This window comes from Pongo abelii, chromosome 20 (genome assembly GCF_028885655.2).
Source record: "Pongo abelii isolate AG06213 chromosome 20, NHGRI_mPonAbe1-v2.0_pri, whole genome shotgun sequence".
Taxonomy (NCBI): domain Eukaryota; kingdom Metazoa; phylum Chordata; class Mammalia; order Primates; family Hominidae; genus Pongo; species Pongo abelii.
This window is the reverse complement of record NC_072005.2, coordinates 21,695,235-21,720,930: the sequence shown is the minus strand read 5'-3', so window position 1 is coordinate 21,720,930 and position 25,696 is coordinate 21,695,235. Positions and strand designations below refer to the sequence as shown.

General features: G+C 38.3%; 1 protein-coding gene across 6 annotated transcripts in view; it reads right to left on the bottom strand.

The window, feature by feature from the left end:
- Positions 1 to 15,519: 15,519 nt before the first annotated feature.
- Positions 15,520 to 25,696, bottom strand: part of ZNF429 (zinc finger protein 429) — a 36,431-nt gene continuing 26,254 nt past the window's right edge. For 5 of the 6 annotated variants that reach the window (XM_054540018.2, XM_054540021.2, XM_054540019.2 and 2 more), the window contains one exon: positions 15,520 to 19,319. In XM_054540018.2, the coding sequence (XP_054395993.2) occupies positions 17,521 to 19,319 (1,799 nt within the window). In that variant the 3' untranslated portion in view covers positions 15,520 to 17,520. Of the gene's footprint in view, positions 19,320 to 21,139; positions 22,473 to 25,696 lie in introns of those variants that run through there. The other variant, XM_054540024.2, reaches the window with a different exon arrangement.

Sequence of the window (25,696 nt, the reverse complement as noted above, 5' to 3'; positions counted from 1 at the left end):
TTTTTCATAAAATCTCAAAAATTGGGCAAGACACCCCAGCATGCACACTGAGAGGCCAAATAGTGGAGTTTAACTGGTATATGACCTTTCTCTGGCACTTGATCTCTCAAGTCACACCCTTGGTTGTTTCCCAAGGGTACTTTATTTCCTTTCAATAACCCCCCACTTACGCTTCAAACCCACTCTTCATCTCTGGGCTAGATTATTTCTTTTGAGAATGGAAGAACCAAAATCACTGCAAACCTACATGGACCAGCCATTGGTAACACAGTAACAGTGATGAATGATTTATTTTTTATTGCTGGCAATTTACTATTAACTTCTCCAAATTAAAAATAGAAACTGATTTACATTTAAGAGTCTATTTTTTATTATATGAAGCTTTTCATGTCTTCCGAAATAATTGTCAATTCTTTTTCCAAGGATTAACAATTAACAGGTAGTTGTCAACATTGCTGTGTTTATATCTCTTAAGATTATTAGATGCAAATAAGTTTTTATAAACAGAATTCTCTGAGGTGGAATTTCTCATATTTTGCAGCTCACAAATCAACATATGCCAAGATAGCCGTGAATTTGGGAACTGCAAGAACTGAGTCCAGATTTGTTCACCCTGGAAATTACAGAGGCAACTTCACTACCCTTTAATCTGTTGACGGGCCACTGAGAAGCTGTTAATTTCAACCTGCAAGAGTTTTACCATTTTAGGGTTAGCACTGAAAATAAGAAAAAGACAATTTTCTTATATTCTCCATATGTAATTAAGTGATAGTAAATAGTTACCAAAACAAAGCAAAATGTGAATGGTGACTATTCAGACCATCTGCTCTGTCTTCTCTGGATTCCCTGAGGTTTCTAGATTTCTTTTTGAATTCAGTAGTATTATGATGTTAATTCTGTGCTTTTGCAATCTACAATATGAGTTCCAGCCAGGAAGTAGAGTTGAAGTTTTTTTTTTTTTAATTTGTTTGTTGGTTTGTTTGTTTGAGACGGAGTCTCACTCTGTCGCCAGGCTGGAGTGCAATGACGTGATCTCGGCTCACTGCAACCTCCGCCTCCTGGGTTCAAGCGATTCTCCTGCCTCAGCCTCCTGAGTAGCTGGGACTACAGTCGCCCGCCACCATGCCCGGATAATTTTTTGTATTTTTAGTAGAGATGGGGTTTCAACATGTTAGCCAGGATGGTCTCAATCTCCTGACCTCGTGATCCACCCGCCTTGGCCTCCCAAAGTGCTGGGATTACAGGCGTGAGCCACCACGCCCAGTCTAGAGTTGAAGTTTTTTGAACTAATCACTGTTGGTAAAGCCTTTCCCTCCTGCTCAATTTTTAAAGGTAGATTTGGCCAGGCATGGTGGCTTATGCATGTAATCCCAGCACTTTGGGAGGCTGAGGCAGGCGGATCACTTGAGGTCAGGAGTTCAAGACCAGCCTGGTCAACATGGTGAAACACCATCTCTACTAAAAATATAAAAATTACCTGGGTGTGGTGGCACACGCTTTTAATCCCAGCTACTTGGGAGGCTGACGCAAGAGAATCCCTTGAACCCGGGAGGCAGAGGTTGCAGTGACCTGAGATCATGCCACTGTACTCCAGCCTGGGTAACAGAGCGAGACTACACCTCAAAAAAAAAAAGGTAGTTTTGATCAGTGATTAGTGCTACCCTGCCAGAAATGTGCACAGTTTAAAGACAAGTAAATGAATTGGCTAAAAGCACAACTACTAAGTAGTGAGGTCACAGCAGGATCACTGCTGATTCCATTTTCTCTCTTCGGATATTTTCAAGGCTTCATACTGTGTTTCAATGGAACATTAACAGCATACAACCTGAAGAACGACTCATTTTTCAGCTGTTTCTAGAAGTTATACTTCATTATTGGAGCAGGGGAAAGCAATTTGAAAAGCGTTATTCATTAGCCAATTTAAATTTTGCCAGAAACACTTTAAATTCTAAATACAGGGTCCACTTGCTATGCAAATTTAGATTGTTGTTCTTATGATAGTTTAGGCAAAGATGTACAAAGAAAAGAAGATAGCAGCTATTTAGATGAAATACAAAGATGATTTGCGGGCAGGGTCAAGAGGGCTGAATAAAAACAGTTCCAGTCTGCAGCTCCCAGCGAGACCCATGCAGAAGACAGGTGATTTCTGCATTTCCAACTGAGGTACCCAGTTCATCTAATTGGAACTGGTTAGGCAGTGGGTGCAACCCATGGAGGGCGAGCAGAAGCAGGGTAGGGCATCACTTCACCTACGAAGTGCAAGGAGCTGGGGGACCCCCGCCCTCAGCCAAGAAAAGCCGTGAGGAACTGTGCTACCCGGCCAGGTTACTATGCTTTTCCCACGATTTTTGCAATCTGCAGATCAGGGAATTCCCTCGTGTGCCTACAACAGCACAGCCCTGGGTTTCAAGCACAAAACTGGGTGGCTATTTGGGCAGACACCAAGCTAGCTGCAGGAGTTTTTTTTTTTTTTTGTACCGCAGTGGCATCTGGAACCCCAGCAAGACAGAAAACCCTTCACTCCCCTAGAAAGGGGCTGAAGTCAGGGAGCCACGTGGTCTCGCTCAGAGGGTCCCAATCCCATGGAGCTCAGCAAGCTAAGAACCACTGGCTTGAAATTCTTGCTGCCAGCACAGCAGTCTGAAGTTGACCAGGGATGATGGAGCTTGGTGGGGAGAGAGGCATCCCCCATTACTGAGGCTTTAGTAGGCAGTTTTCTAGTGCTAAGGAGGCTGGGAGGTCGGGGTTGGGCAGAATTCAAGACATCCTGGCAAAACAGTTGTGGCCAGACTGCTTCTCTAGATTCCTCCTCACTGGGCAGGGCATCTCTGAAGGAAAGGAGACAGCCCCAGTCAGGGGCTTACAGACAAAATCCCCATCTCCCTGGGACAGAGCACCTGGGGGAAGGGGTGGCTGTGGGCACAGCTTCCATAGATGTACTCATTCCTGACTGCTGGCTCTGAAGAGAGCAGGTGACCCTGACAAGAGGGATTCTCTCAGCACAGCACACCAGCTCTGTTCAGGGACAGACTGCCTCCACTTGAACATGGTCTGGAGTGGACCTCCAGCAAGCTGCAGCAGACCTGCAGAAGAGAGGCCTGTTAGAAGAAAAACTAACAAACAGAAAGCAACAACACCAACATCAATATAAAGGACCCCCACACAAAAACCCTATCCAATGTCATCAGCCTCAAAGATCAAAAGTAGATAAATCCATGAAGATGAGGAAAAACCAGTGCAAAAACACTGAAAATTCCAAAAACGAGAATGCCTCTTCTCCTTCAAATGATCAAAACCCCTCTCCAGCAAGGGAACAAAACTGGATGGAGCAGGCTGGGTGCAGTGGCTTAAACCTGTAATCCCAGAACTTTGGGAGGCCAAGGCTGAGGCAGGTGGATCACTTGAGGTCAGGAGTTCAAGACCAGCCTGCTGAAGATGGTAAAACCCTGTCTCTACTAAAATACAAAAATCAGCTGGGTACAGTGGCAGGTGCCTGTAATCCCAGTTAATTGGGAGGCTGAGGAAGGAGAATTGCTTGAACCCAGGTGGCAGAGGATGCAGTGAGCCGAGACTGTGCCACTGCAATCCAGCCTGGGCGACAGAGCGAGACTCTGTCTCAAAAAAAAAACAAAAACAAAAACAAACAAACAAACAAAAAAAACTGGATGGAGAATGAGATTGACGAATTGACAGAAGTAGGCTTCAAAAGGTGGGTAATGACAAACTCATCTGAGCTAAAGGAGCATGCTCTAACTCAATGCAAGGAAGCTAAGAACCTTGACAAAATGTTAGAGGAATTGCTAACTAGAATAATCAGTTTAGACAGGAACATAAATGACCTGATGGAGCTGAAAAACACAGCACGAGAACTCTGCGAAGCATACACAAGTATCAATAGCCTAATCAATCAAGCGGAAGAAAGGATATCAGAGATTGGAGATTAACTCAATAGAATAAGTCGTGAAGACAATATTAGAGAAAAAATAACAAAAAGGAATGAACAAAGCCTCCAAGAAAGACGGGAGTATGTGAAAAAACCAAACCTATGATTGATTGGTGTACCTGAAAGTGACATGGATATTATCCAGGAGAAGTTTCCCAACCTAGAAAGACAAGCCAACATTCAAATTCAAGAAATAAAGAGAACACCACTAAGACACTCCTCGAGAAGAACAACCCCAAGACACAAAATCATCAGGTTCTCCAAGGTTGAAATGAAGGAAAAAATGTTAAGGGCAGCCAAAGAGAAAGGCCAGGTTACCTACAAAGGGAAATCCATCAGACAAACAGCAGAACACTCTGTAGAAACACTAAAAGACAGAAGAGAGTAGGAGCCAATATTCAACATTCTTTTTTGTTTGTTTGAGACAGAGTTTTGATTGTTGCTCAGGCTGGGGTGCAATGGCACGATCTTGGCTCACCACAACCTCCAACTCCCGGGTTCAAGCGATTCTCCTGCCTCAGCCTCCCGAGTAGCTGAAATTACAGGCGCGTGCCACGCCCAGTTTTTGGGATCACACCTGTAATCCCAGCACTTTGGGAGGCCAAGGCGGGTGGATCACCTGAGATTGGGAGTTCAAGACCAACCTGGCCAAGATGGTGAAATCCTATCTCTACTAAAAATACAAAAATCAGCCGGCCATGGTGGCGGGCACCTAAAATCCCAGCTATTCTGGAGGCTGAGGCAGGAGAATCACTTGAACCTGACAGGCAGGGGTTGCAGTGAGCCGAGATCATGCCACTGCACTCCAGCCTGGGCAACAGGGTGAGACTCCATCTCAAAAAAAAAAAAAAAAAAGCAAAGCAAAGCAAAGAATTTTCAACCCAGAATTTCATATCCAGCCAAACTAAGCTTCGTATGCAAAGGAGAAATAAAATCCTTTACAGACGAGCAAATGCTGAGGGATTTTGTCACCACCAGGCCTCCCTTAGAAGAGGTCCTGAAGGAAGCACTAAATATGGAAAGGAAAAAACAGTACCAGCCACTGCAAAAACACATCGAAATATAAAGTCCAATGACACTATGAAGAAACTGCATCAACTAATGTGCAATATAACCTGTTAGCATCATGATGACAGGATCAAATTCACACATAACAATATTAATTTTATATGTAAATGGGCTAAATGCCCCAATTAAAAGACACAGACTGGCAAATTGGATAAAGGGTCAAGACTGTGCTGTACTTAGGAGACCTATCTCACATGCAGAGAGACACATAGGCTCAAAATAAAGGGATGGAGGAATATTTACTTACCAAGCAAATGGAAAGAAAAAAAAAAAGCAGGGATTGCAATCCTAGTCTCTGATAAAACAGACTTTAAACCAACAAAGATCAAAAAAGACAAAGAAGGGCATTACATAATGGTAAAGGGATCACTGCAACAAGAAGAGCTAACTATCCTTAATATATATGCAGCCAATACAGGAGCCCCCAGATTGATAAAACAAGTTCTTAGAGACCTACAAAGAAACTTAGATGCCCACACAATAATAGTGGGAGACTTTAACACCCCAATGTCAATATTAGACAGATCAACAAGACGGAAAATTAACAAGGATATTCAGGACTTGAACTCAGCTCTGGACCAAACGAACCTAATAGACATCTACAGAACTCTCCACCCCAAATCAACAGAATATACATTCTTCTCAGTGCCACATAGCACTTATTCTGAAAATGACCACATAATTGGAAGTAAAACACTCCTCAGCAAATGCAAAAGAACTGAAATCATAACAGTCTATCAGACGACAGTGCAATCAAATTAGAACTCAGGATTAAGAAACTCACTCAAAACTGCACGACTACATGGAAATTGAACAACCTGCTGCTGAATGACTACTGGGTAAATAATAAAATTAAGGCAGAAATAAAGAAGTTCCTTGAAAGCAATGAGAACAAAGAGACAAAGTACCAGAATCTCTGAACACAGCTAAAGCAGTGTTAAGAGGAAAATTATTGCATCAAATGCCCACATCAGAAAGCTGAAAGGATCTAAAATCAACACCCTAATATCACAATTAAAAGAACTAGAGAAGCAAGAACAAAAAAATTCAAAAGCTAGCAGAACACAAGAAATAACTAAGATTAGAGTAGAACTGAAGGAGAGAGAGAGAGACACGAAAAACCCTTCAAAAAATCAATGAATCCAGGAGCTGTGTTTTGAAAACATAGACAAAATACATAGACTGCCAGCTAGACTAATAAAGAAGAGAGAAGAATCAAATAGACACAATAAAAATGATGAATGGGAAATCACCACTGATCTGACAGAAATACAAACTACCATCAGAGAATACTATAAACATCTCTATGCAAATAAACTAGAAAATTTAGAAAAAAATGGATAAATTACTGGACACATACACCCTCCCAAGACTAAACCAGGAAGAAGTCAAATCCCTGAAGAGACCAATAACAAGTTCTGAAATTGAGGCAGTAATTAATAGCCTACCAACCAAAAAAAGCCCAGGACCAGACGGATTCACAGCCAAATTCTATCAGAGATACAAAGAGGAGCTGGTATCATTTCTTCTGAAACTATTCCAAACAATGGAAGAAGAGGGACTCCTTCCTAACTCATTTTATGAGGCCAGCATCATCCTGATTCCAAAACCTGGCAGAGACACAACAGAAAAAGAAAATTTCAGGCCAATATCCCTGAATAACATCGATGTGAAAATCCTCAACAAAATATTGGCAAACCAATTCCAGCAGCGCATCAAAAAGCTTATCCACCATGACCAAGTTGGCTTCATCCCTGGGATGAAAGGCTGGTTCAACATATGCAAATCAATAAAATAATCCACCACATAAAACAGAACCAATGACAAAAAACACATGATTATCTCAATAGACGCAGAAAAGACTGTCGATAAAATTCAACACCCCTTCATGCTAAAAACTCTCAATAAACTAGGTATTGATGGAACATAACTCAAAATAATAAGAGCTATTTATGACAAATCCATAGCCAATACCATACTGAATGGACAAAAGGTGGAAGCATTCACTTTGAAAATTGGCACAAGACAAGACTGCCATCTCCCACAACTCTTGTTTTTTGAGACAGAGTTTCACTCTTGTTTCCCAGGCTAGAGTGCAATGGCACGATCTCAGCTCACCACAACCTCTGCCTCCTGGGTTCAAGTGATTCTCCTGCCTCAGCCTCCCAAGTAGCTGAAATTACAGGCATGTGACAACATGCCCGGCTAATTTTGTATTTTTAGTAGAGACAGGGTTTCTCCATGTTGGTCAGGCTGGTCTCGAACTCTTGACCTCAGGTGATCCACCTGCCTTGGCCACCCAAAATGCTGGGATTACATGAGTGAGCCACTGCCCCTGGCTCCTCCACTCTTATTCAACATAGTATTGGAAGTTTTGGCCAGGGCAATCAGGCAAGAGAAATAAATAAAGGGTATTCAAATAGGAAGAGAGGAAGTAAACTTGTCTCTGTTTGCAGATGACATGTTTGTATATTTAGAAAACCCCATCGTCTCCGCCCAAAAACTCCTTGAGCTGATAAGTAACTTCAGGAAAATCTCAGGGTACAAAATCAATGTGTAAAAATCACAAGCATTTGGCTGGTCATGGTGGCTCACGCCTGTAATCCCAGCACTTTGGGAGGCTGAGGCAGGTGGATCACCTGAGGTCAGGAGTTCAAGACCAGCCTGGCTAACATGGCAAAACCCCATGTCTACTAAAAATACAAAAATTAGCTGGGTGTGGAGGCATGCGCCTTTAGTCCCAGCTGCTTGGGAGGCTGAGGCAACAGAATCGCTTTAACCCAGGAGGCGGAGGTTGCAGTGAGCTAAGATCATGCCACTGCACTACAGCCTGGGTAACAGAGTGAGATTCTGTCTCAAAAAAAAAAATCACAAGCATTTCTATGCACCAACAATATACAAGCAGAGGGCCAAATCAAGACTGAACTCCTATCCATAATTGCTACAAAGAGAATAAAATACCTAGGCATACAACTTACAAGGGACGTGAAGGATCTCTTCAAGAAGAACTACAAAACACTGCTCATGGAAATGAGAGAGGACGCAAACAAATGGGAAAAAATTCCATGCTCATGGATATGAAGAATCAATATCATGAAAATGGCCATACTGCTCAAAGTAATTTATGACTCAATGCTATTCCCATCAAGCTACCCTGACTTTCTTCACAGAATTAGAAAAAAACTACTTTAAATTTCATATGGAACCAAAAAAGAATCTGTATAGTCAAGACAATTTTATGCAGAAAGAACAAAGCTGGAGTCATCACGTCACCTGATTTCAAACTACACTACAAGGCTACAGTAACCAAAACAGCATGGTACTGGTACCAACACAGATATATAGACCAATGGAACAGAACAGAGACCTCAGAAATAACACCACACATCTATAACCATCTTATCTGCCACAAACTTGACAAAAACAAGCAATGGGGAAAGGATTCCCTTTTTAATAAATGGTGCTGGGAAAGCTGGCTAGCCATATGCAGAAAACAGAAACTGTACCCCTTCCTTATAACTTATACAAAAATATACTCAAGAAAAACTAAAGACTTAAATGTAAAACCCCAAACCACAAAAACACTAGAAGAAAACCTAGGTAGTACCATTCAGGACATAGGCATGGGCAAAGACTTCATTACTAAAACACAAAAGCAACTGCAACAAATGCCAAAATTGACAAATGGGATCTAATCAAACTAAAGAGCTTCTGCACAGCAAAAGAAACTATCATCAGAGTGAACAGGCAACCTACAGAATGGGAGAAAAATTTTGCAAGATACTCATCTGACAAAGGTCTAATATCCAGAATATACAAGGAATTTGAAAAAATTTATAAGAAAAAAACAACCCCATCAAAAAGTGGGCGAAGGATATAAAGAGACATTTCTCAAAAGACATTTATGTGGCCAAAAAAACGTATGAAAAAAAGCTCATCATCACTGGTCGTTAGAGAAATGCAAATCAAAACCACAATGAGATACTATCTCATGCCAGTTAGAATGGCAATTATTAAAAAGTCAGGAAACAACGGATGCTTGTGAGGCTGCGGAGAAATAGGAATGCTTTTACATTGTTGGTAGGAGTATAAATTAGTTCAACCATTGTGGAAGACAATGTGGCAATCCTTAAGAATCTAGAACCAGAAATACCATTTGACCAAGCAATCCCATTACTGGGTATGTACCCAAAGGATTATAAATCATTATACTATAAACACACATGCACACATATGTTTACTGCAGAACTATTTACAGTAGCAAAGACTTGGAACCAACCCAAATGCCTATCAATGATAGACTGGATAAGAAAATGTGGCACATATACACCACAGAATACTATGCAGCCATAAACAAGAATGAGTTCATGTCCTTTGCAGGGGCATAGATGAAATCGGAAGCCACAATTCTCAGCAAACTAACACAGGAACAGAAAATCAAACACAGCATTTTCTCACTCATAAGTGGGAATTGAACAATGAGAACACATGGAGAGAGGAAGGGGAACATCACACACTGGGGCCTGCCAGAGTGTGGGGGGCAATGGGAGGGAGAGCATTAGGACAAATACCTAATTCATGTGGGGCTTAAAACCTAGATGGTGTGTTGATAGGTGCAGCAAACCACCATGGCACATGTATACCTATGTAACAAGCCTGCATGTTCTGCGCATGTATCACAGAAATCAAAATAAAAAATTTAAATTTAAAAACATAAAAAATAAAATCATCTCTCTCTCTCTATATATATATATGTATACCACGATTTGAACCCCGTCGAAGACCAATTTTACACAAAAGTCCCCTAATGAACATTGTTTCTAGGATATAAAAACTTGTGCATACATTGAGGACATTTTGCAGAAACAAAAATCCTTACAAAACTCTGTTAATTCCAATATTACAGTTTGAAATTAGCCTGCGCTGACAATAACTTAAAATAAGTAAACAAAATTTCCAAACTTAGTAATAAAATATAAAAGTAATTTTAAAAAACTGAAGCAAAGATAATTGTTATAAAGACAGTACCATATATCCTACATAATAGAGTATTTCTATTTGTAGTTTTTTTTTTTGAGACAGAGTCTCACTCTGTCTCCCAGGCTGCAGTGCAGTGGTGCTATCTTGGCTCACTGCAACCTCCGCCTCCCAGGTTTAAGCAATTTTCCTGCCTCAGCCTCCCAAGTAGCTGGGACTACAGGTGCATGCCACCACGCCTGGCTAATTTTTATATTTTTAGTAGAGATGGGGTTTCACTATATTGGTCCAGCTGGTCTCAAACTCCTGACCTCAGGTGATCCACCCGACTCAGCCTCCCAAAGTGTTAAGATAACAAATGTGAGCCACCACGCCTGTCCTGTATATTTCTTTAATTTGAAAACTGTCAAAGATGTCTACACTCAAAGAAAAATCTGGAATAGTTTTCAGATTTTCTATCCAAGGCTTCTTTGAAGAGCTCAACAATAGGATATGTGCTGCCTTCCATTTATATAGCAAAGATGGAAGCAAAAAAAAAATGGCAAAAAGTAGAATATTCAGAAGAATATTGAAATATTAAAACGAACTAGAAAACTTTTCAGAAATAATTTGGGTTTTTGCCTACTTGAGGTCACAACTTGCCTGATTAATATTTTCTGTGTGTCTCTGTGTGTGTGTATGACTGAATTCTTATAGCCTTAGTACCCTTTTAAATTGCATTCAGGAAAATAAAAACATTTAGGCTTGGAGGCTGGGTGTGGTGGCTCACGCCTGTAATCCCAGCACTTTGGGAGGCCAAGGCGGGTGGATCACTTGAGGTCAGGAGTTTGAGACCTGTCTGGCCAACATGGTGAAACTCCATCTCTACTAAATATACACAAATAAGCTGGGTGTGGTAGCACATGCCTGTAATCCCAGCTACTCGGAAAGCTGAGGTAGGAGAATCACTTGAACCCAGGAGATGAAGGCTGCATTGAGCCGAGGTTGCGCCACTGCACTCCAGTCTGGGTGACAGTGAAAGTCTCAAAAAAAACAAACAAAAAAAACTATGAATTTATTTTAAACTATATGGTGAAATCGACTCCTAATTTTTATCTTTTTTTTTTGAGACGGAGTTTCACTCTTGTTGCCCAGGCTGGAGTGCAATGGCATGATCGCCACTCACCACAACCTCTGCCTCCCGGGTTCAAGCGATTCTCTTGCCTCAGCCTCACGAGTGACTGGGATTACAGGCATAAGCCACCACGCCCAGCTAATTTTTGTATTTTTAGTAAAGACGGGGTTTCTCCATGTTTGTCAGGCTGCTCTTGAAATCCCAACCTCAGGTGATCCTCCCACCTCAGCCTCCCAAACTGCTGGGATCATAGGCATGAGGCATTGCGCCTGGCCTAATTTTTACTTTTTAGACACATAAACTAGTCAATACATAAACTATTTTAAATTTGTTCCCCTCTTTATTAGTCCTTTCAGTTTGTTATCTTTGGTACTAGAACATCCAGTTTCACAGCATCTGCTGCTTTGGGGGCTCTCAATTTGCTCATTCATTCATTCATTTTGAGAAGTTTCGCTCGTCACCCAGGTTGGAGTGCAAGGGCGTGATCTCGGCTCACTGCAACCTCCTCCTCCCAGGTTCAAGCGATTCACCTGCCTCAGCCTCCTGAGTAGCTGGGATTACAGGCATGCGCCACCACACTCAGCTAATTTTTGTATTTTTAGTAGAGACGGGGTTTCACCATGCTGACCAGGCTGGTCTTGGACTCCTGACTTCAGGTGATCCACCCGCCTCGGCCTCCCAGTGCTGGGATTACAGGCCTGAGCCACCGTGCCTGGCCGCAGTTTTTTATACAGCCTAGTTCTCCCCCTCTCAGTTTTTAAATCATTCTTTCTCCGTTTGAACCTAAACCATATAAGCTCTACAAATTACCCTTCAATACTAACATACACTTGAGAACCACTTTTCTGTCAACTTCCCTTCCCCATCCCTCTAGTAATTTGGAATACTAATAGCATAATTTTTACCTAAAACTGTAGTCAGTAAACGCTGCAAAGTGGTTAAATATTGTTCACTACAGATCCAAGCAGTATACATTGATTTTATCAACTAGTTACTACAAATTTCTTTAATAATTATTGCAGTCCATATTAGTTTGATTTCATATGTCTAATGCTAAGTTTTGCTGAAATACCTCCTCTTAACTTACACTTGCCCTAAAATAGTTCTTCATTTGTTTATAAAACTTGAAATTATCTCTGGGTTACATTTTTTTCCCTGCAGGTGTCTCTCTGCTGATCACCTTCCTCCTCCTTTAGTTTGCAGTCTCTCTGGACAATGTGAAGTTTGACCTGAGCTCCCCTCCTCACACTCTGTATGCATGTTCTGTCTCTGGGTCTCCTGCTGTTGTGTTCCGCTCTCATTTTGCTTCCTGACTCCAGAGAGTTTGCGTCCTGGTGTCCACAAAGAGTGCACGTCGAGATCGGGAGCTCAAGACCAGCCTGACCAACACAGTGAAACCCATCTCTACAAAAAATACAAAAATTAGCTGGGTGTGGTGGTAAGCGCCTGTAATCCCAGCTACTCGGGAGGCTGAGGCAGGAGAATTGTTGAACCGGGGAGGTGGAGGATGCAATGAGCCAAGATCATGCCACTGAACTCCAGCCTCAGCAATAGAGTGAGACTCCATCTCAAAAGAAAAAAAAAATCTAATTTCAAAGATGGTTCCTGGCCAGGTATGGTGGCTCACGCATGTAATCCTAGCACTTTCAGAAGACAAGGTGGGCGGATCACTTGAGGTCAGGAGTTCAAGATTGGCCTGGCCAACATGGTGAAACCCCATCTCTACTAAAAATACAAAAATTAGGTGGATGTGATGGCGCATGCCCATAATCCCAGCTACTTGGGAGGCTGAGGCAGGAGAAGCACTTGAACCCAGGAGATGAAGGTTGCAGTGAGCCAAGATACTGCCAGTGCACTCCAGCCTGGGCAACAGAGCAAGACTTCATCTCAAAAAAACAAAAACAAAGAAACCAACAAACAAAAAAATGGAATAAAAAATGATAGTTTCTAACAAAATTGATATTTACCACACTTTGTGTAAGAATCTAATAGATTTTTCCAGCCAGGCACAGTGACTCAATCCTGCAATCCCAGCACTTTGGGAGGCTGAGGCAGGCAGATCATCTGAGATCAGGAGTTCTAGACCAGCCTGGCCAACAGAGTGAAACCTCATCTCTACTAAAATACAGAAATTAACCAGGCGTGATGGCGGGTGCTTGTAATCCCAGCTATTCAGGAGGTTGCGGCAACATAGGAGGCAGAGGTTGCAGTTAGTCAAGACTGCATCACTGCACTCCAGCCTGGGTGACAAGAGCAAGACTCCATCTCAAAAAAATAAAATACATAAAGATTTTTCTTTTACAGGCAAACAATGCTAAGTGATGTAATTCTCTCACCCAGGAAAAACGTGTGCCTCTTATTTTATCAATCCATAAGTTATATTGATAAGCAAATTCTCCAGTTAAAACCACTTTTTCAGTGCATTAAAAAATAAACTTTCGGCCAGGTGCGGTGGCTCACTCCTGCAATCCCAACACTTTGGTAGGCCAAGTCACTTTGGGCGAATCACCTGAGGTGGGGAGTTTGAGACTAGCCAGACCAACATGGAGAAACCCTGTCTCTACTAAAAATACAAAATTAGCTAGGCGTGGTGGTGCATACCTGTAATCCCAGCTACTGAGGAGACTGAGGCAGGAGAATCGCTTGAACCCGGGAGGTGGAAGTTGTAGTGAGCAGAGATCGTGCCACTGCACTCCAGCCTGGGCAACAAGAGCAAAACTCCATCTCAAACAAAACAAAAAAAACAAAACAAAACTTTCTCATTAGAACCTTCAAAGTACCATGTGAAATGAAGATAATAGTGAGAAAACTGTTGCCATAACACAGTAAAAGAAGTACTGTAGTTCATTGTCATGCATATAACCTTGGAATACACATAAGACAAACAAAACAGGATAATTAAGAAACAAGAGAAGCAAAATTTCTCTTTAAATTCATTAAGAGTCAGCTTTGCCGCCTAGACAAAAATGCCTTCGCCACATGAAGATTTCTTCACCATGGATATTTTTCATCTCTGACTTGAAAATACAAACTAACTCCAGCAGGAATATTTATGGCTTATTATGGAGGGTCTGTGACACAGGAGGTACTTTCATATTTGTTTGCTACATTTACATATAAAAACATCCTCATGACTTACGCAGTCTCCCTAGTACTTACCTGAACAAATTGACTCAATTAATAAATTTACTTGTCACTTATAAAAGTGAAAAGAACCAATAATTTTAAAAAAATGCTTATATAGGGTTCTCCAGTTAATAAAATAAAATGGAATGCCCTAACTAAATAAAATGTAAATACACTATTTTTTGAATTATATCTAAAAATTATTTTGTGTGCATTACTCAATTTTATAAAATTTATTATAATCTCTGACCAGCTCACATAATGAATACTTCATAAACTATACAACAAAAAATATATAAAACACACAAAAAAATTAAGGGCCTAGCATGAGTACCAGGCAAATAAATACAGAGAATTTGCATGGGGAGATTCTGAACTATAAGCCATAAAATTTTACAGTAATAAATTCAATAAAAAGAGAGTATAGAGTTGCTTTCAGCATTTTTGAGGTTTTTTGTTTTCTAGTAAATTAGCAACCTTATTAAAATGATTCCTTTTGTTCCAACATTGCTCTTTTCTTAAAAAAAAATAGGTGTATTCACACAGACACTTAATAACTGTATAATTTTCTTACATCTAAGATTTATCTTTACAGCCACATATGTGTACATTTAACTCTATGTAAATAAAAACTAAAAGTCTGTGTGTGTTTACAGGCAGAGAGGCCAAATGTTCAAATAAAAATATATTACAAATAATTGAAAATATCTATTTAAGACTCAGAAATGAGTTTATTTATACTTATATATAAATTTTTATGACCACAAAAATAACTATGCAGGCAATAGCAATTTAATTGTACACTTTAAAATAACTAAAAGTGCATAATTGAGTTGTTTGTAAAAGATAAATGTTCCAAGTGATGGCTACATAATTTACCCTGATGTAATTGATGTAATTATTACATATTGTATGCCTGTATCAAAATATGCCAGATTTGCATAAATAGATACACATATTATGTACCCACAAAAAAATAAGAAAAAAATTTAAATATCAAAAAAAGGATAAATATTTAACCTATGGGAATAATATTAACTTATCTGCCAGTTAAAGCTACTGGCAAAAGAGATTACTAGAGATGCTATTCCACTATGTTACCAAATAGCATATTGCTACCTTCATTTAGCTACACCCTTGAGTAACGTGGGATAGGTTAAAGTTGACAGCATAATAATGCTTCATTAAATGCACAATAGTCTTAACATGGTAAAAAATAAAATCAAATTTACACATAATTTAAAAATTTTGAAATATACTGCATTTTATAACATAAAAGCTCAGTCACGAAAATGATTTACAATTTTATTATCAATTCACTTTTAACTAAGAAATATTTTCTATCACTATAATACAGAGGCATATTACTCTGAACATCAACCTCATACATCACTCAATAAGTTAACCACAAAGAGCCCCTCCACTTAGATTTTTATCAAGCATCTTACATTTTAATGTCCTTACTTTTTTATAGAAGAGGTCATAATTTCCACCTAATGAGTCTATATGTGATGCAGCAATAATTGATCACATGCTTTCACATGTGAATAGGAACAATGAAACAGCATGAAGTAATCTGATACTTGAATTACATCATAATTTGCTTTTCAAAAATTTTATATATATACATATTTTTAAAAGTATATTTTGGGCTGGGTGCAGTGGCTCATGGCTGCAATCCCAGCACTTTGGGAGGCCAAGGTGGGCAGATCACTTGAGATGAGGAGTTTGAGACCACCCTGGACAAAATGATGAAATCCCATCTCTACTAAAAATACAAAAAAAAAAAAAAAAAAATTAGCCAGACATGCTGGTGTATGCCTGTATTCCCAGCTACTCAGGAGGCTGTGGCAGGAGAACTGCTTGAACCCAAAGGTCAAAGCTGGCAGCAGGCTGAAATCGTGCCACTGAACTCCAACATAGGCAACAAAGTGAGACTCTGTCTCAAAAAAATAAATAAATAAAAAGTACACTTTGAATATAACTTTGAAAAATATCTTCTACTCTTTTAAGTTATATACAAATAATTTAACAACTTTAGTTTTAGATTATTTTCTATACTCAGCACTTTAGTGTAATGTCTCAAGTGTTTGTGTCTTAGTTATTTCTACTGTAAATTCTCATATTTATGTAGACTTTTCTATGTGTTAAATATGTTCTATGTATTTAATTATATGTATTAAATATCATACATATCTATGTATGATATTTATGTAGACTTTTAAAATTCAATTTTGAATTAAATATTTTTTTATATATGGCCATATGCAAAAATATATGTTAATATAAACTCTCCAGTGTTTTCTAAGGTATAGTTTTTGGGGAAAAAAAAGTTTTTCCAAATTTATTACACTTGCTGGATTTTTCTCCAATATAAATTTCTGATGTTGAACAAAGTTGGTGCAACTGCTTCAGGGTTTTCCTCTAGTATAAAATGTGTACAAGATCTGTGATACAAGTAAATGCACTATAACCCTCTTTAAGTTTGTAATGTTTTTCCTCAGACTAGTCTCATTCACTTTAAAAGATTATATTTTCTACAAGACTGTTTGACAGTAATTGCACTTACAATGCTCTTATTAAGTATCAACTCTCTGTTGTTAAGATGTGAGCAGATATTAATGGCTTTTCCACATTTTTTAAATTTGTACACCTTTTTTCAAGTATAAATGCTTTTCTATGCAGTAAGGTGTGGGCATTGGTTAAAACGAGTTTTGCCACATTCTACACATTTGTAAGGTTTCTCTCTACTATGAATTTTCTTTTTATTTATTTATTTATATATTTTTTAGACACAGTCTTGTTTTGTCACCCAGGCTGGAGTGCAGTGGCGTGATCTCAGCTCACTGCAACCTCTGGCTCCCAGGTTCAAGCAATTCTCCTGCCTCAGCCTCCCGAGTAGCTGGGGCTACAGGCATGCACCACCACATCCAGCTAATTTTTGTATTTTTAGTAGACATGGGGTTTTACCATGTTGACCAGGCTGGTCTTGAACTCCTGACCTCGTGATCCACCTGCCTCAGCCTCCTAAAGTGCTGGGATTACAGGCGTGAGCCACCACACCCGGCCTATGAATTTTCTTTTCTTTTTGTCTTTTTGAGATGGAGTCTGGCTCTGTCACCCAGGCTGGAGTGCAGTGGTGTGATCTTGGCTCACTGCAAGCTCCACCTCCCGGGTTCAGGCCATTCTCCTGCCTCAGCCTCCCGAGTAGCTGGGACTACAAGTGCCCACCACCATGCCTGGCTAATTTTTTTTTTTTTTGTATTTTTAGTAGAGACAGGGTTTCGCTATGTTAGCCAGGACGGTCTCGATCTCCTGACCTCGTGATCCGCCCGCCTCGGCCTCCCAAAGTGGTGGGATTACAGGCATGAGACACCACGCCCAGCCTATGAATTTTCTTATGTTGAGTAAGTCTTGAAGACCGGGTAAAAGCTTTGGCACATTCTTCACATTTGTAAGGTTTCTCTCTAGTATGAATTTTCTTATGTTGACTAAGTCTTGAGGACCGATTAAAAGCTTTGCCACATTCTTCACATTTGTAGGGTTTCTCTCCAGTATGAATTTTCTTATGACTACTAAGGTTTGAGGAGTGGGTAAAAGCTTTGTCACATTGTTCACATTTGTAGGGTTTCTCTCCAGTATGAATTTTCTTATGTTGAGTAAGTCTTGAGGACCGGTTAAAAGCTTTGCCACATTCTTCACATTTGTAAGGTTTCTCTCCAGTATGAATTTTCTTATGTTGAGTAAGTCTTGAGGACAGGATAAAAGCTTTGCCACATTCTTCACATTTGTAGGGTTTCTCTCCAGTATGAATTTTTTTATGACTGTTAAGGTTTGAGGACTGCTTAAAGGCTTTGCCACATTCTTCACATTTGTAGGGTTTCTCTCCAGTATGAATTCTCCTATGGCTAGTAAGGTGTGAGGACCGGTTAAAAGCTTTGCCACATTCGTTACATTTATAGGGTTTCTCTTCGGTATGAATTCTCTTATGTCTAGTAAGTGTAGAGGAATAGGTAAAAACTTTGCCACATTCTTCACAATTGTAGGGTTTCTCTCCAGTATGAATTTTCTTGTCTTGAGTAAGTGTTGAGGAACAGGTAAAAACTCTGCCACATTCTTCAAATTTGTAGGGTTTCTCTCCAGTATGAATTTTTTTATGTCGAGTAAGTCTTGAAGACTGGTTAAAAGCTTTGCCACATTCTTCACATTTGTAGGGCTTCTCTCCAGTATGAATTACCTTATGTTTAGTAAGAGTTGAAGACCAGTTAAAGGCTTTGCCACATTCTTCACATTTGTACGGTTTCTCACCAGTATGTATTCTCTTATGGCTAGTAAGGGTTGAGGACCGGTTAAAGGCTTTGCCACATTCTTTACATTTGTAGGGTTTCTCTTCAGTATGAATTATCTTATGTTTAGTAAAGGTTGAGGATATGCTAAAGGTTTTGCCACATTCATCACATTTGTAGGGCTTCTCTCCGGAATGAATTCTCTTATGGGTGGTAAGGGTTGAGTACCTGCTAAAGGCTTTGCCACATTCTTTACATTTGTAGGGTTTCTCTCCAGTATGAATTCTCTTATGGTTAGTAAGGGTTGAGTAGTGGTTAAATGCTTTGTCACATTCTACACATCTGTAGTGTTTCTCACCAATATAAATTCTCTTATGGTTAGTAAGGGCTGAGGACTGATTAAAGGCATTGCCAAATTCTTTACATCTGTAGGTATTCTCTCTAATATGAATTTTCTTATGTTGAGTTAGTTGTGAAAGCATGCAAAATGATTTGCCACATTTTTTACACTGGAAAGGTTTCTTTCCAGTATGTCTTGTCTTATATCTATCTGCATTTGAAAATGCATAAAAGACTTTTACATATATATCGCAGTGGTACATTTTGCTCTGGGTAAGTGTCAAACATTGGTTAAGTCCATTATAACCTCCTTTGTATAGCTTACAATCACCTACAGTTTTATAGCCTTTTCTTAATTGTAAGTTCTCATGTCCACGTTTATCATATCTCCTCAGTGTCACTTTTTGGAAAGAATCTTTTATGTCTTGCTCTGGCCAAAAATCTTCAGCAAAATGAGAACACACAACTAAAATAAAATTAAAACAACAGATTACTTCACTTACTAGACTCAGATATATATACGTCACAAACAAAACCTCTAAAGTTATAAAAACTACATAAGCAACACAGCATAGCAAAATACCAGATTCTAATTTCTTCATAAACATATAAATGTAACAAAGACATATTAACCAAAATATATTTGTGGATAATTTATCAATAAGTTATATGTGTGCAATGCCCCAGGTGAGTACAATGCAAAGAGTCACATAGAATGAAAAACATTTCTGTTACGTTTACCCAACACAGCTCTTCCTGTTCCCCAATAAAACACAGTGCCTTTGGAAGTAAATTGCCAACTCCTGGTTTTGTTTTTAAAAGACAAGAAATATATTGGCACATATATCTTTATTTCTGGCTTCTAGGATATTACCAGACACCGGATTTAGCTTCCCACAACATAAACTGCTGAAAGAAATGGTGGTATACTTTGGTCAGGTGTGGTGGCTCATGCCTGTAATCCCAGCACTTTGGGAGGCCAAGGCGGGCAGATCATAAAGTCAGGAGTTCGAAACCAGCCTGGCCAACATGGTGAAACCCAGTCTCTACTAAAAATACAAAAAATTAGCTGGGCATGATGGCAGGCACCTATAATCCCAGCTACTCAGAAGGCTGAAGCAGGAGAATCACTTGAACCCAGAAAGCGGGGGTTGCAGTGAGCGGAGACCGTACCACTGCACTCCAGCCTGGGCAACAGAGCAAGACTCTGTCTCAAAAACAAAAAAAAAAAAAAAAAGAAAGAAAGAAAGAAAGAAATGGTGGTATACTTTGCAATGACAGTTTGAGTCTGCTGAGACCAAAGGTAAATGTTACAGGAGTGGAGTGACTGCAGTACCACAGACAGGGAACAGGTGTAGCAAGTGATTACTATTAGGATGACACATGAATACACTTCTTTAAAAAATAAAAACAAAGTTTCAGACAAGACACATCCTAACTACATATTTGAGAGACTGCCAGAATCTCTAACCAAGACAACTGATTTCAGACTATGCCAGGACAAAGCTGCATTATCAAGATTGTGAGAGATAGCTTTTTTTAAATGTCCAAATCTCAATTAAAGATTACAATGTATACAAAATATTAGGGCACCATGGCCCCATCAAAAAATTTATAAAATTTTTAGAAAGCAAAACCATTAAAAAATGAGATGTAGAGATCAATTTTTAAAATTTAAGATAAATTGAATAACACTAAACGAGTAAAATAGGAATATAATCTACTACTGAAAATCAGAAAAATGAGGATAACAAAAATATTAAAATTATCACAAAAACAAAATTGTGGAGATAAAAAATAACTGAAAAATTATAAAAGTAAAAAAATATAAAAATGAAGCTCAACGAAGTAGGATACACATAGAAGATATTTATAACAAAACATATTGTAAAAGTCACAGACAAGAGAATCTTAGAAGCTGCAAGACAAAAGTGATGTGCCACTTATAAGCATAGTCTCATATAATAATCAGTGAATTTGTCAGCAACAATATTGCAGGTCAGAAGTAAACTGTGTGGTATTCTCAAAGTCCTGGGGGAAAAAACAGCTGTTAAGTGAATATAATATAGTCAGCAAAACTGTCCTACCAAATACAAATTAAAACACATTCCAAAATAATCAAATCCTGAGAAAATATATTGGCACAGTATATACTCTACATATACCCTATATATCAAAGATGCTGAAAGGAGTTCCTGCTGCTGAAAATAACATGATACAAGAAAACAACACATAATCATATAAAAATACATAACTTTCTGGGAATGATATGCACATACACAAAAATCAAATTCCTTAAAATTCTTTATTCTGTTTATTTCCTTAGAATTATTCCTTAGGATATTTTTATTCCTTAGAATTATCATAATGGTGCACAAAACATTTTAAATTATTATCTAAAAGTTGCAAGATAAAAGCATAGAAATTATTCTAGAAATCTGTTAATGAATATACAACATAAAAAGATAATTAGTAACACGAATAACAAAGTTGAGGGCCGATGTAATGAGGAAGAATTTTTGTATGTAAGTGAAGTTAATGTTTTACCAAATTAAAATATAGTTTTATTGTTGAGAGGTTTTAGGTAATACCCAAGGTACCACAAATAACACATCTGTGTAGACAGACACACACAAACACAAAAAGAAAGAAGTGAAAGCATATATCAATACAAAAATTAAAAGGATACAAAGCAAAATAGAGAAAATGATGGACAAAGATACAAAAATCAAATAAAACAATAAAATAACATTAGTGTTTTTCTTTCAGAAAATTATTTAAATATATATAAATTTAACTTTCCAATCAAGAGACATATTTTCAATAACGGGATTTTTACAAAAAATTTTAAAAATCAAGATCCCTCTTGCCTTTCTACAAGAGTCAGTGAAGATCTAACGATAAAAAAAGACTGAAAGTGGCAAGATGGAAATAGAAATTTCATGTAAATATTAGCCAAATGAGAGAAGTCAAAATAATATCACACAAGCTACCGTGATATTTTATACATAAAATATACTTAAAGTTTATTTCAAAAACTGTCATATTTTATAAAATGTACTTGAAGTTAAAACTCCAAAGAGACAAAAAACGACATTAAACAATACTAGATTCATTCACTGGGAACCTATGACAAATTTGTACATGTGTGTGTCTGTGTGCATGTGTGTATCTCACATTAGGTTCCCAATATGTACAGCAAATACTGACAAAATTGAAGAAACATAGAAAGCAATATAATTAGCATAGGATATTTCTATACCCCACCTCCTATAATAATAAGAAAAGATAGAACATTAGTAAGGGAACAGAGGACTTCAGGGTAATATAAAACTATTATTCCTAACAGAGGTATAGAGAACACTCCTAAACATCAGGATACACACCCTTCTCAATTGCTCATATAAAATTTTTCTAAGATCACCTGTTAGGCTAAAAAAGAAGTCTTAACAAATTTTTTAAAACTGAAATCTTACAGATTACTTTCTATGACCAAAACGGAATGAGAGTATACAACAATAGAAAAAACTAAAAAAATCACAAATATATAGGAATTAGGTTACAGTGAGCCGAGATCATGGCACTGCACTCCAGCCTGGGTGACAGAGTGAGACTCCATCTCAAAAAAAAAAAAAAAAAGTAATTAAGCAACACACTCTTGAGCTCTTGAGCATGCTTAGTTCAAAGGTTTAAATAACTAATATTGTGAAGATATTCATACTACTCAATGTAAATTTACAGATTTAATGCAATGTTTTCCAATTTCTCAGATAGAAACAGCAACCCCCAAAGTATAAGAAATATCAAGAGACAGACAACAAAGTACCCAACAATCTTTAAAAAAGGAACAATGTTGGAGGAATTACAGTTCTTGATTTCAAAACACATTACAAAGCTACAGAGTTAAAACAAATTGGCATGAGTATCACTGTGAAAAAGTAGACTAATCAAATAGAATGCAGCACATATATAAACATATATAAACTTTCACATATATGTTCATATGAAGAGTCATTTTCACACCCATTATATTGTAACATTGTTACTAAAGCCAATGGGCTGAACCAATGCAAATTTCTGTCAGCAAATTATTCAGTAGATATAATTTGAAATATAAAAATACTAAAATATCACCCACGTTTGAGAAAGCAAGAAATATTCTAACAACCATAAAGATAAAGCTCAATGACATTATGTAAAATGAAATGAACCAGCCACTTTGGAGAACATAAACATTCAAACCATTATTATAGAACAACTAGGCTTAACAGACTCCAACAAAACTTTCCAGCTGAGGCTGGGTGTGGTGGCTCACGCCTGTAATCCTAGCACTTTGGGAGGGTGAGGCGGGTGAATCACAAGGTCAGGAGATCGAGACCATCCTGGCTAACATAGTGAAACCCCGTCTCTACTAAAAAAAAAAAAAAAAAGAAAAAACACAAAAAATTAGCCTGGCATGGTGGTGGATGCCTGTAGTCCCAGCTACTCAGGATGCTGAGGCAGGAGAATGGTGTGAACCCGGGAGGCAGAGCTTGCAGTGAGCTGAGATCGCGCCACTGCACTCCAGTCTGGGTGACAGAGCGAGATTCTGTCTCAAAAAAAAAAAACAAAAAACAAAAAACAAGAAACAACTTTCCAGCTGAAAGCAAGAGATTCTCTCCAGTCAAAAGCAAAATATCCTTATTTGCACCTGGTGTATTCTGTTAGGACACAAATCAAGTCTTACTAAATTTAGGAATATTGGCTGGGTACAGTGGGTCATGCCTTTAATCCCAACACAATAGAGACCAAGGTGGAAGGATCACTTGGAGCCAGAAGTTTAAGACCAGGCCTGGGCAACATAGTGAAATCCTGTCCCTACAAATAATTAAAAACTGCACTAGCCAGACATGGTAGTGCATGTCCGAAGTCAGGAGGCTGAGATGGAAGGATCACTTGAGCCCAGGAGATTGAGGCTGTGTTGAGCCAAAATCATGCCACTGTACTCCAACCTGGGTGACAGAGTAAGCTCCTGTCTCAAAACAACAACGAATAAATTTTAAAAGACCAAAATTACACACTGTGTTTTCTGGCCAAAACTAAATAAAACTAGGAACTAAAAGCAAAAGTAAAACTGGAAAATCCAAAAATATATGAAAATAAAACATGCTCTTCAATATTTTCTTGCTTAGGGGTCAAAAATTTAATTTTTCAAATATGTCAATACAACATACAGTGATAAACACATTTAATATAATCCATAAACAATCCCAATAGCACACAGTTTTTTTACAGAAATATTGTTTAAAATTGTAAAATTTGATCATAAACTATAGCCAAACACCCATGAAAAAAAACAGAGGCATTATACTTTTTGATTTCAAAACATATTAAAAGCTACAGTAACACAAACGATGTGGTACCGACAAGACAGATGAAAGATGAAAGAATAGAATACACAGCACAGAAATAAATCCCTCTGTATATGATCTTCCACAAAACTGCCATGAGCACACAATAGAGAAAAGAAAATCTCTTTTAAAAATAATATTGGAAACTGGATATCAATACAGCCTAGCCAACATGGCAAAACCCCATCTCTACTAAAAATACAAAAAAATTAGCCAGGTATGGTGGCATACACCTGTAATCCCAGCTACTTGGGAGGCTGAGGCAGGAGAATTGCTTGAACCCGGGAGACAGAGGTTGCAGTGAGCTGAGACTGCACCAGTACACTCCAGCCTGGGCAACAGAGCAAGACTCCGTATCGAAAAAAAAAACAAAAGAAACACTGGTAAAATAAAATTGGGTCCTTTCCTTGAACCATATACAAAAAACATTTTAAATAAAATACTTGAACATTAAAAAAAAAAAAAAAACAACTAACAAATCCTTTAGAAAAAAAATATAGAAGAAACACATGACATTGGACTTGGCCGCATTTTCTTAGATACAACATTAAATGTATGAGCAACATAGAAAAATTTAACTGCACTAAAAAATTTCTGCACATCAGAGAAAACATTCAATAGAGTGAAAATGTCTCTTAGGAAATGGATGAAAATGTATGTAAATCACATGTGATATGATTTAATATTCAGAATATATAAACACCTCTTGAAACTGAACAATAAAGTTGAATAATGTGATTTTAAAATGGGAAAACAATTGAACTAAATTTTCATCAAAAAAGATACACAACTGGAAAAAAAGCATTTAAGAAGAACACAAGATCACTAATTTGTAGAGATATGCATGAAAATCACAATGAAAACCAAAATCACCTCACATCTGTTAAGAATGGCAACTGTAAATTTTTTTAAAAACACCAAATCTGTTGATGATGCAATGAAAATGAAACCCATGTTCATTGTGGAAAACAAGAATGCAGCCATTACTTTAAAATGTTATGTTTCTCAAATACTTAAAAATGAAAACAAAAAAAAAATTTGGACCAGGCAAGGTGGATCATACCTGTAATCCTAGCACTTTGAGAGGCCAAGGCAGGCAGATCATCTGTCAAGAGTTCAAGACCAGCCTGGCCAACATGGTGAAACCGTCTCTACTAAAAATACAAAATTAGCCAGGTGTGGTGGTGCACACCTGTAGTCCCAGCTACTTGGGAGGCTGAGGTTGGAGAATTGCTTGAACCCGGGAGGCCGAGGTTGCAGTGAACCAAGATTGCACCACTGCACTCCAACCTGGGTGACAAAGCGAGACCGTCTCCAAAAAAAAAAAAAAAAAATAATCCTCTCACATAGAGGCATCTTCTGTTTTATGCTTTTATATTTTTTAAGGATTCTACTTTCCCCTCAGTGATCTTTGTTCAAGCTTACAGTGAGAGCCAAAACCCTCTTCATGGCA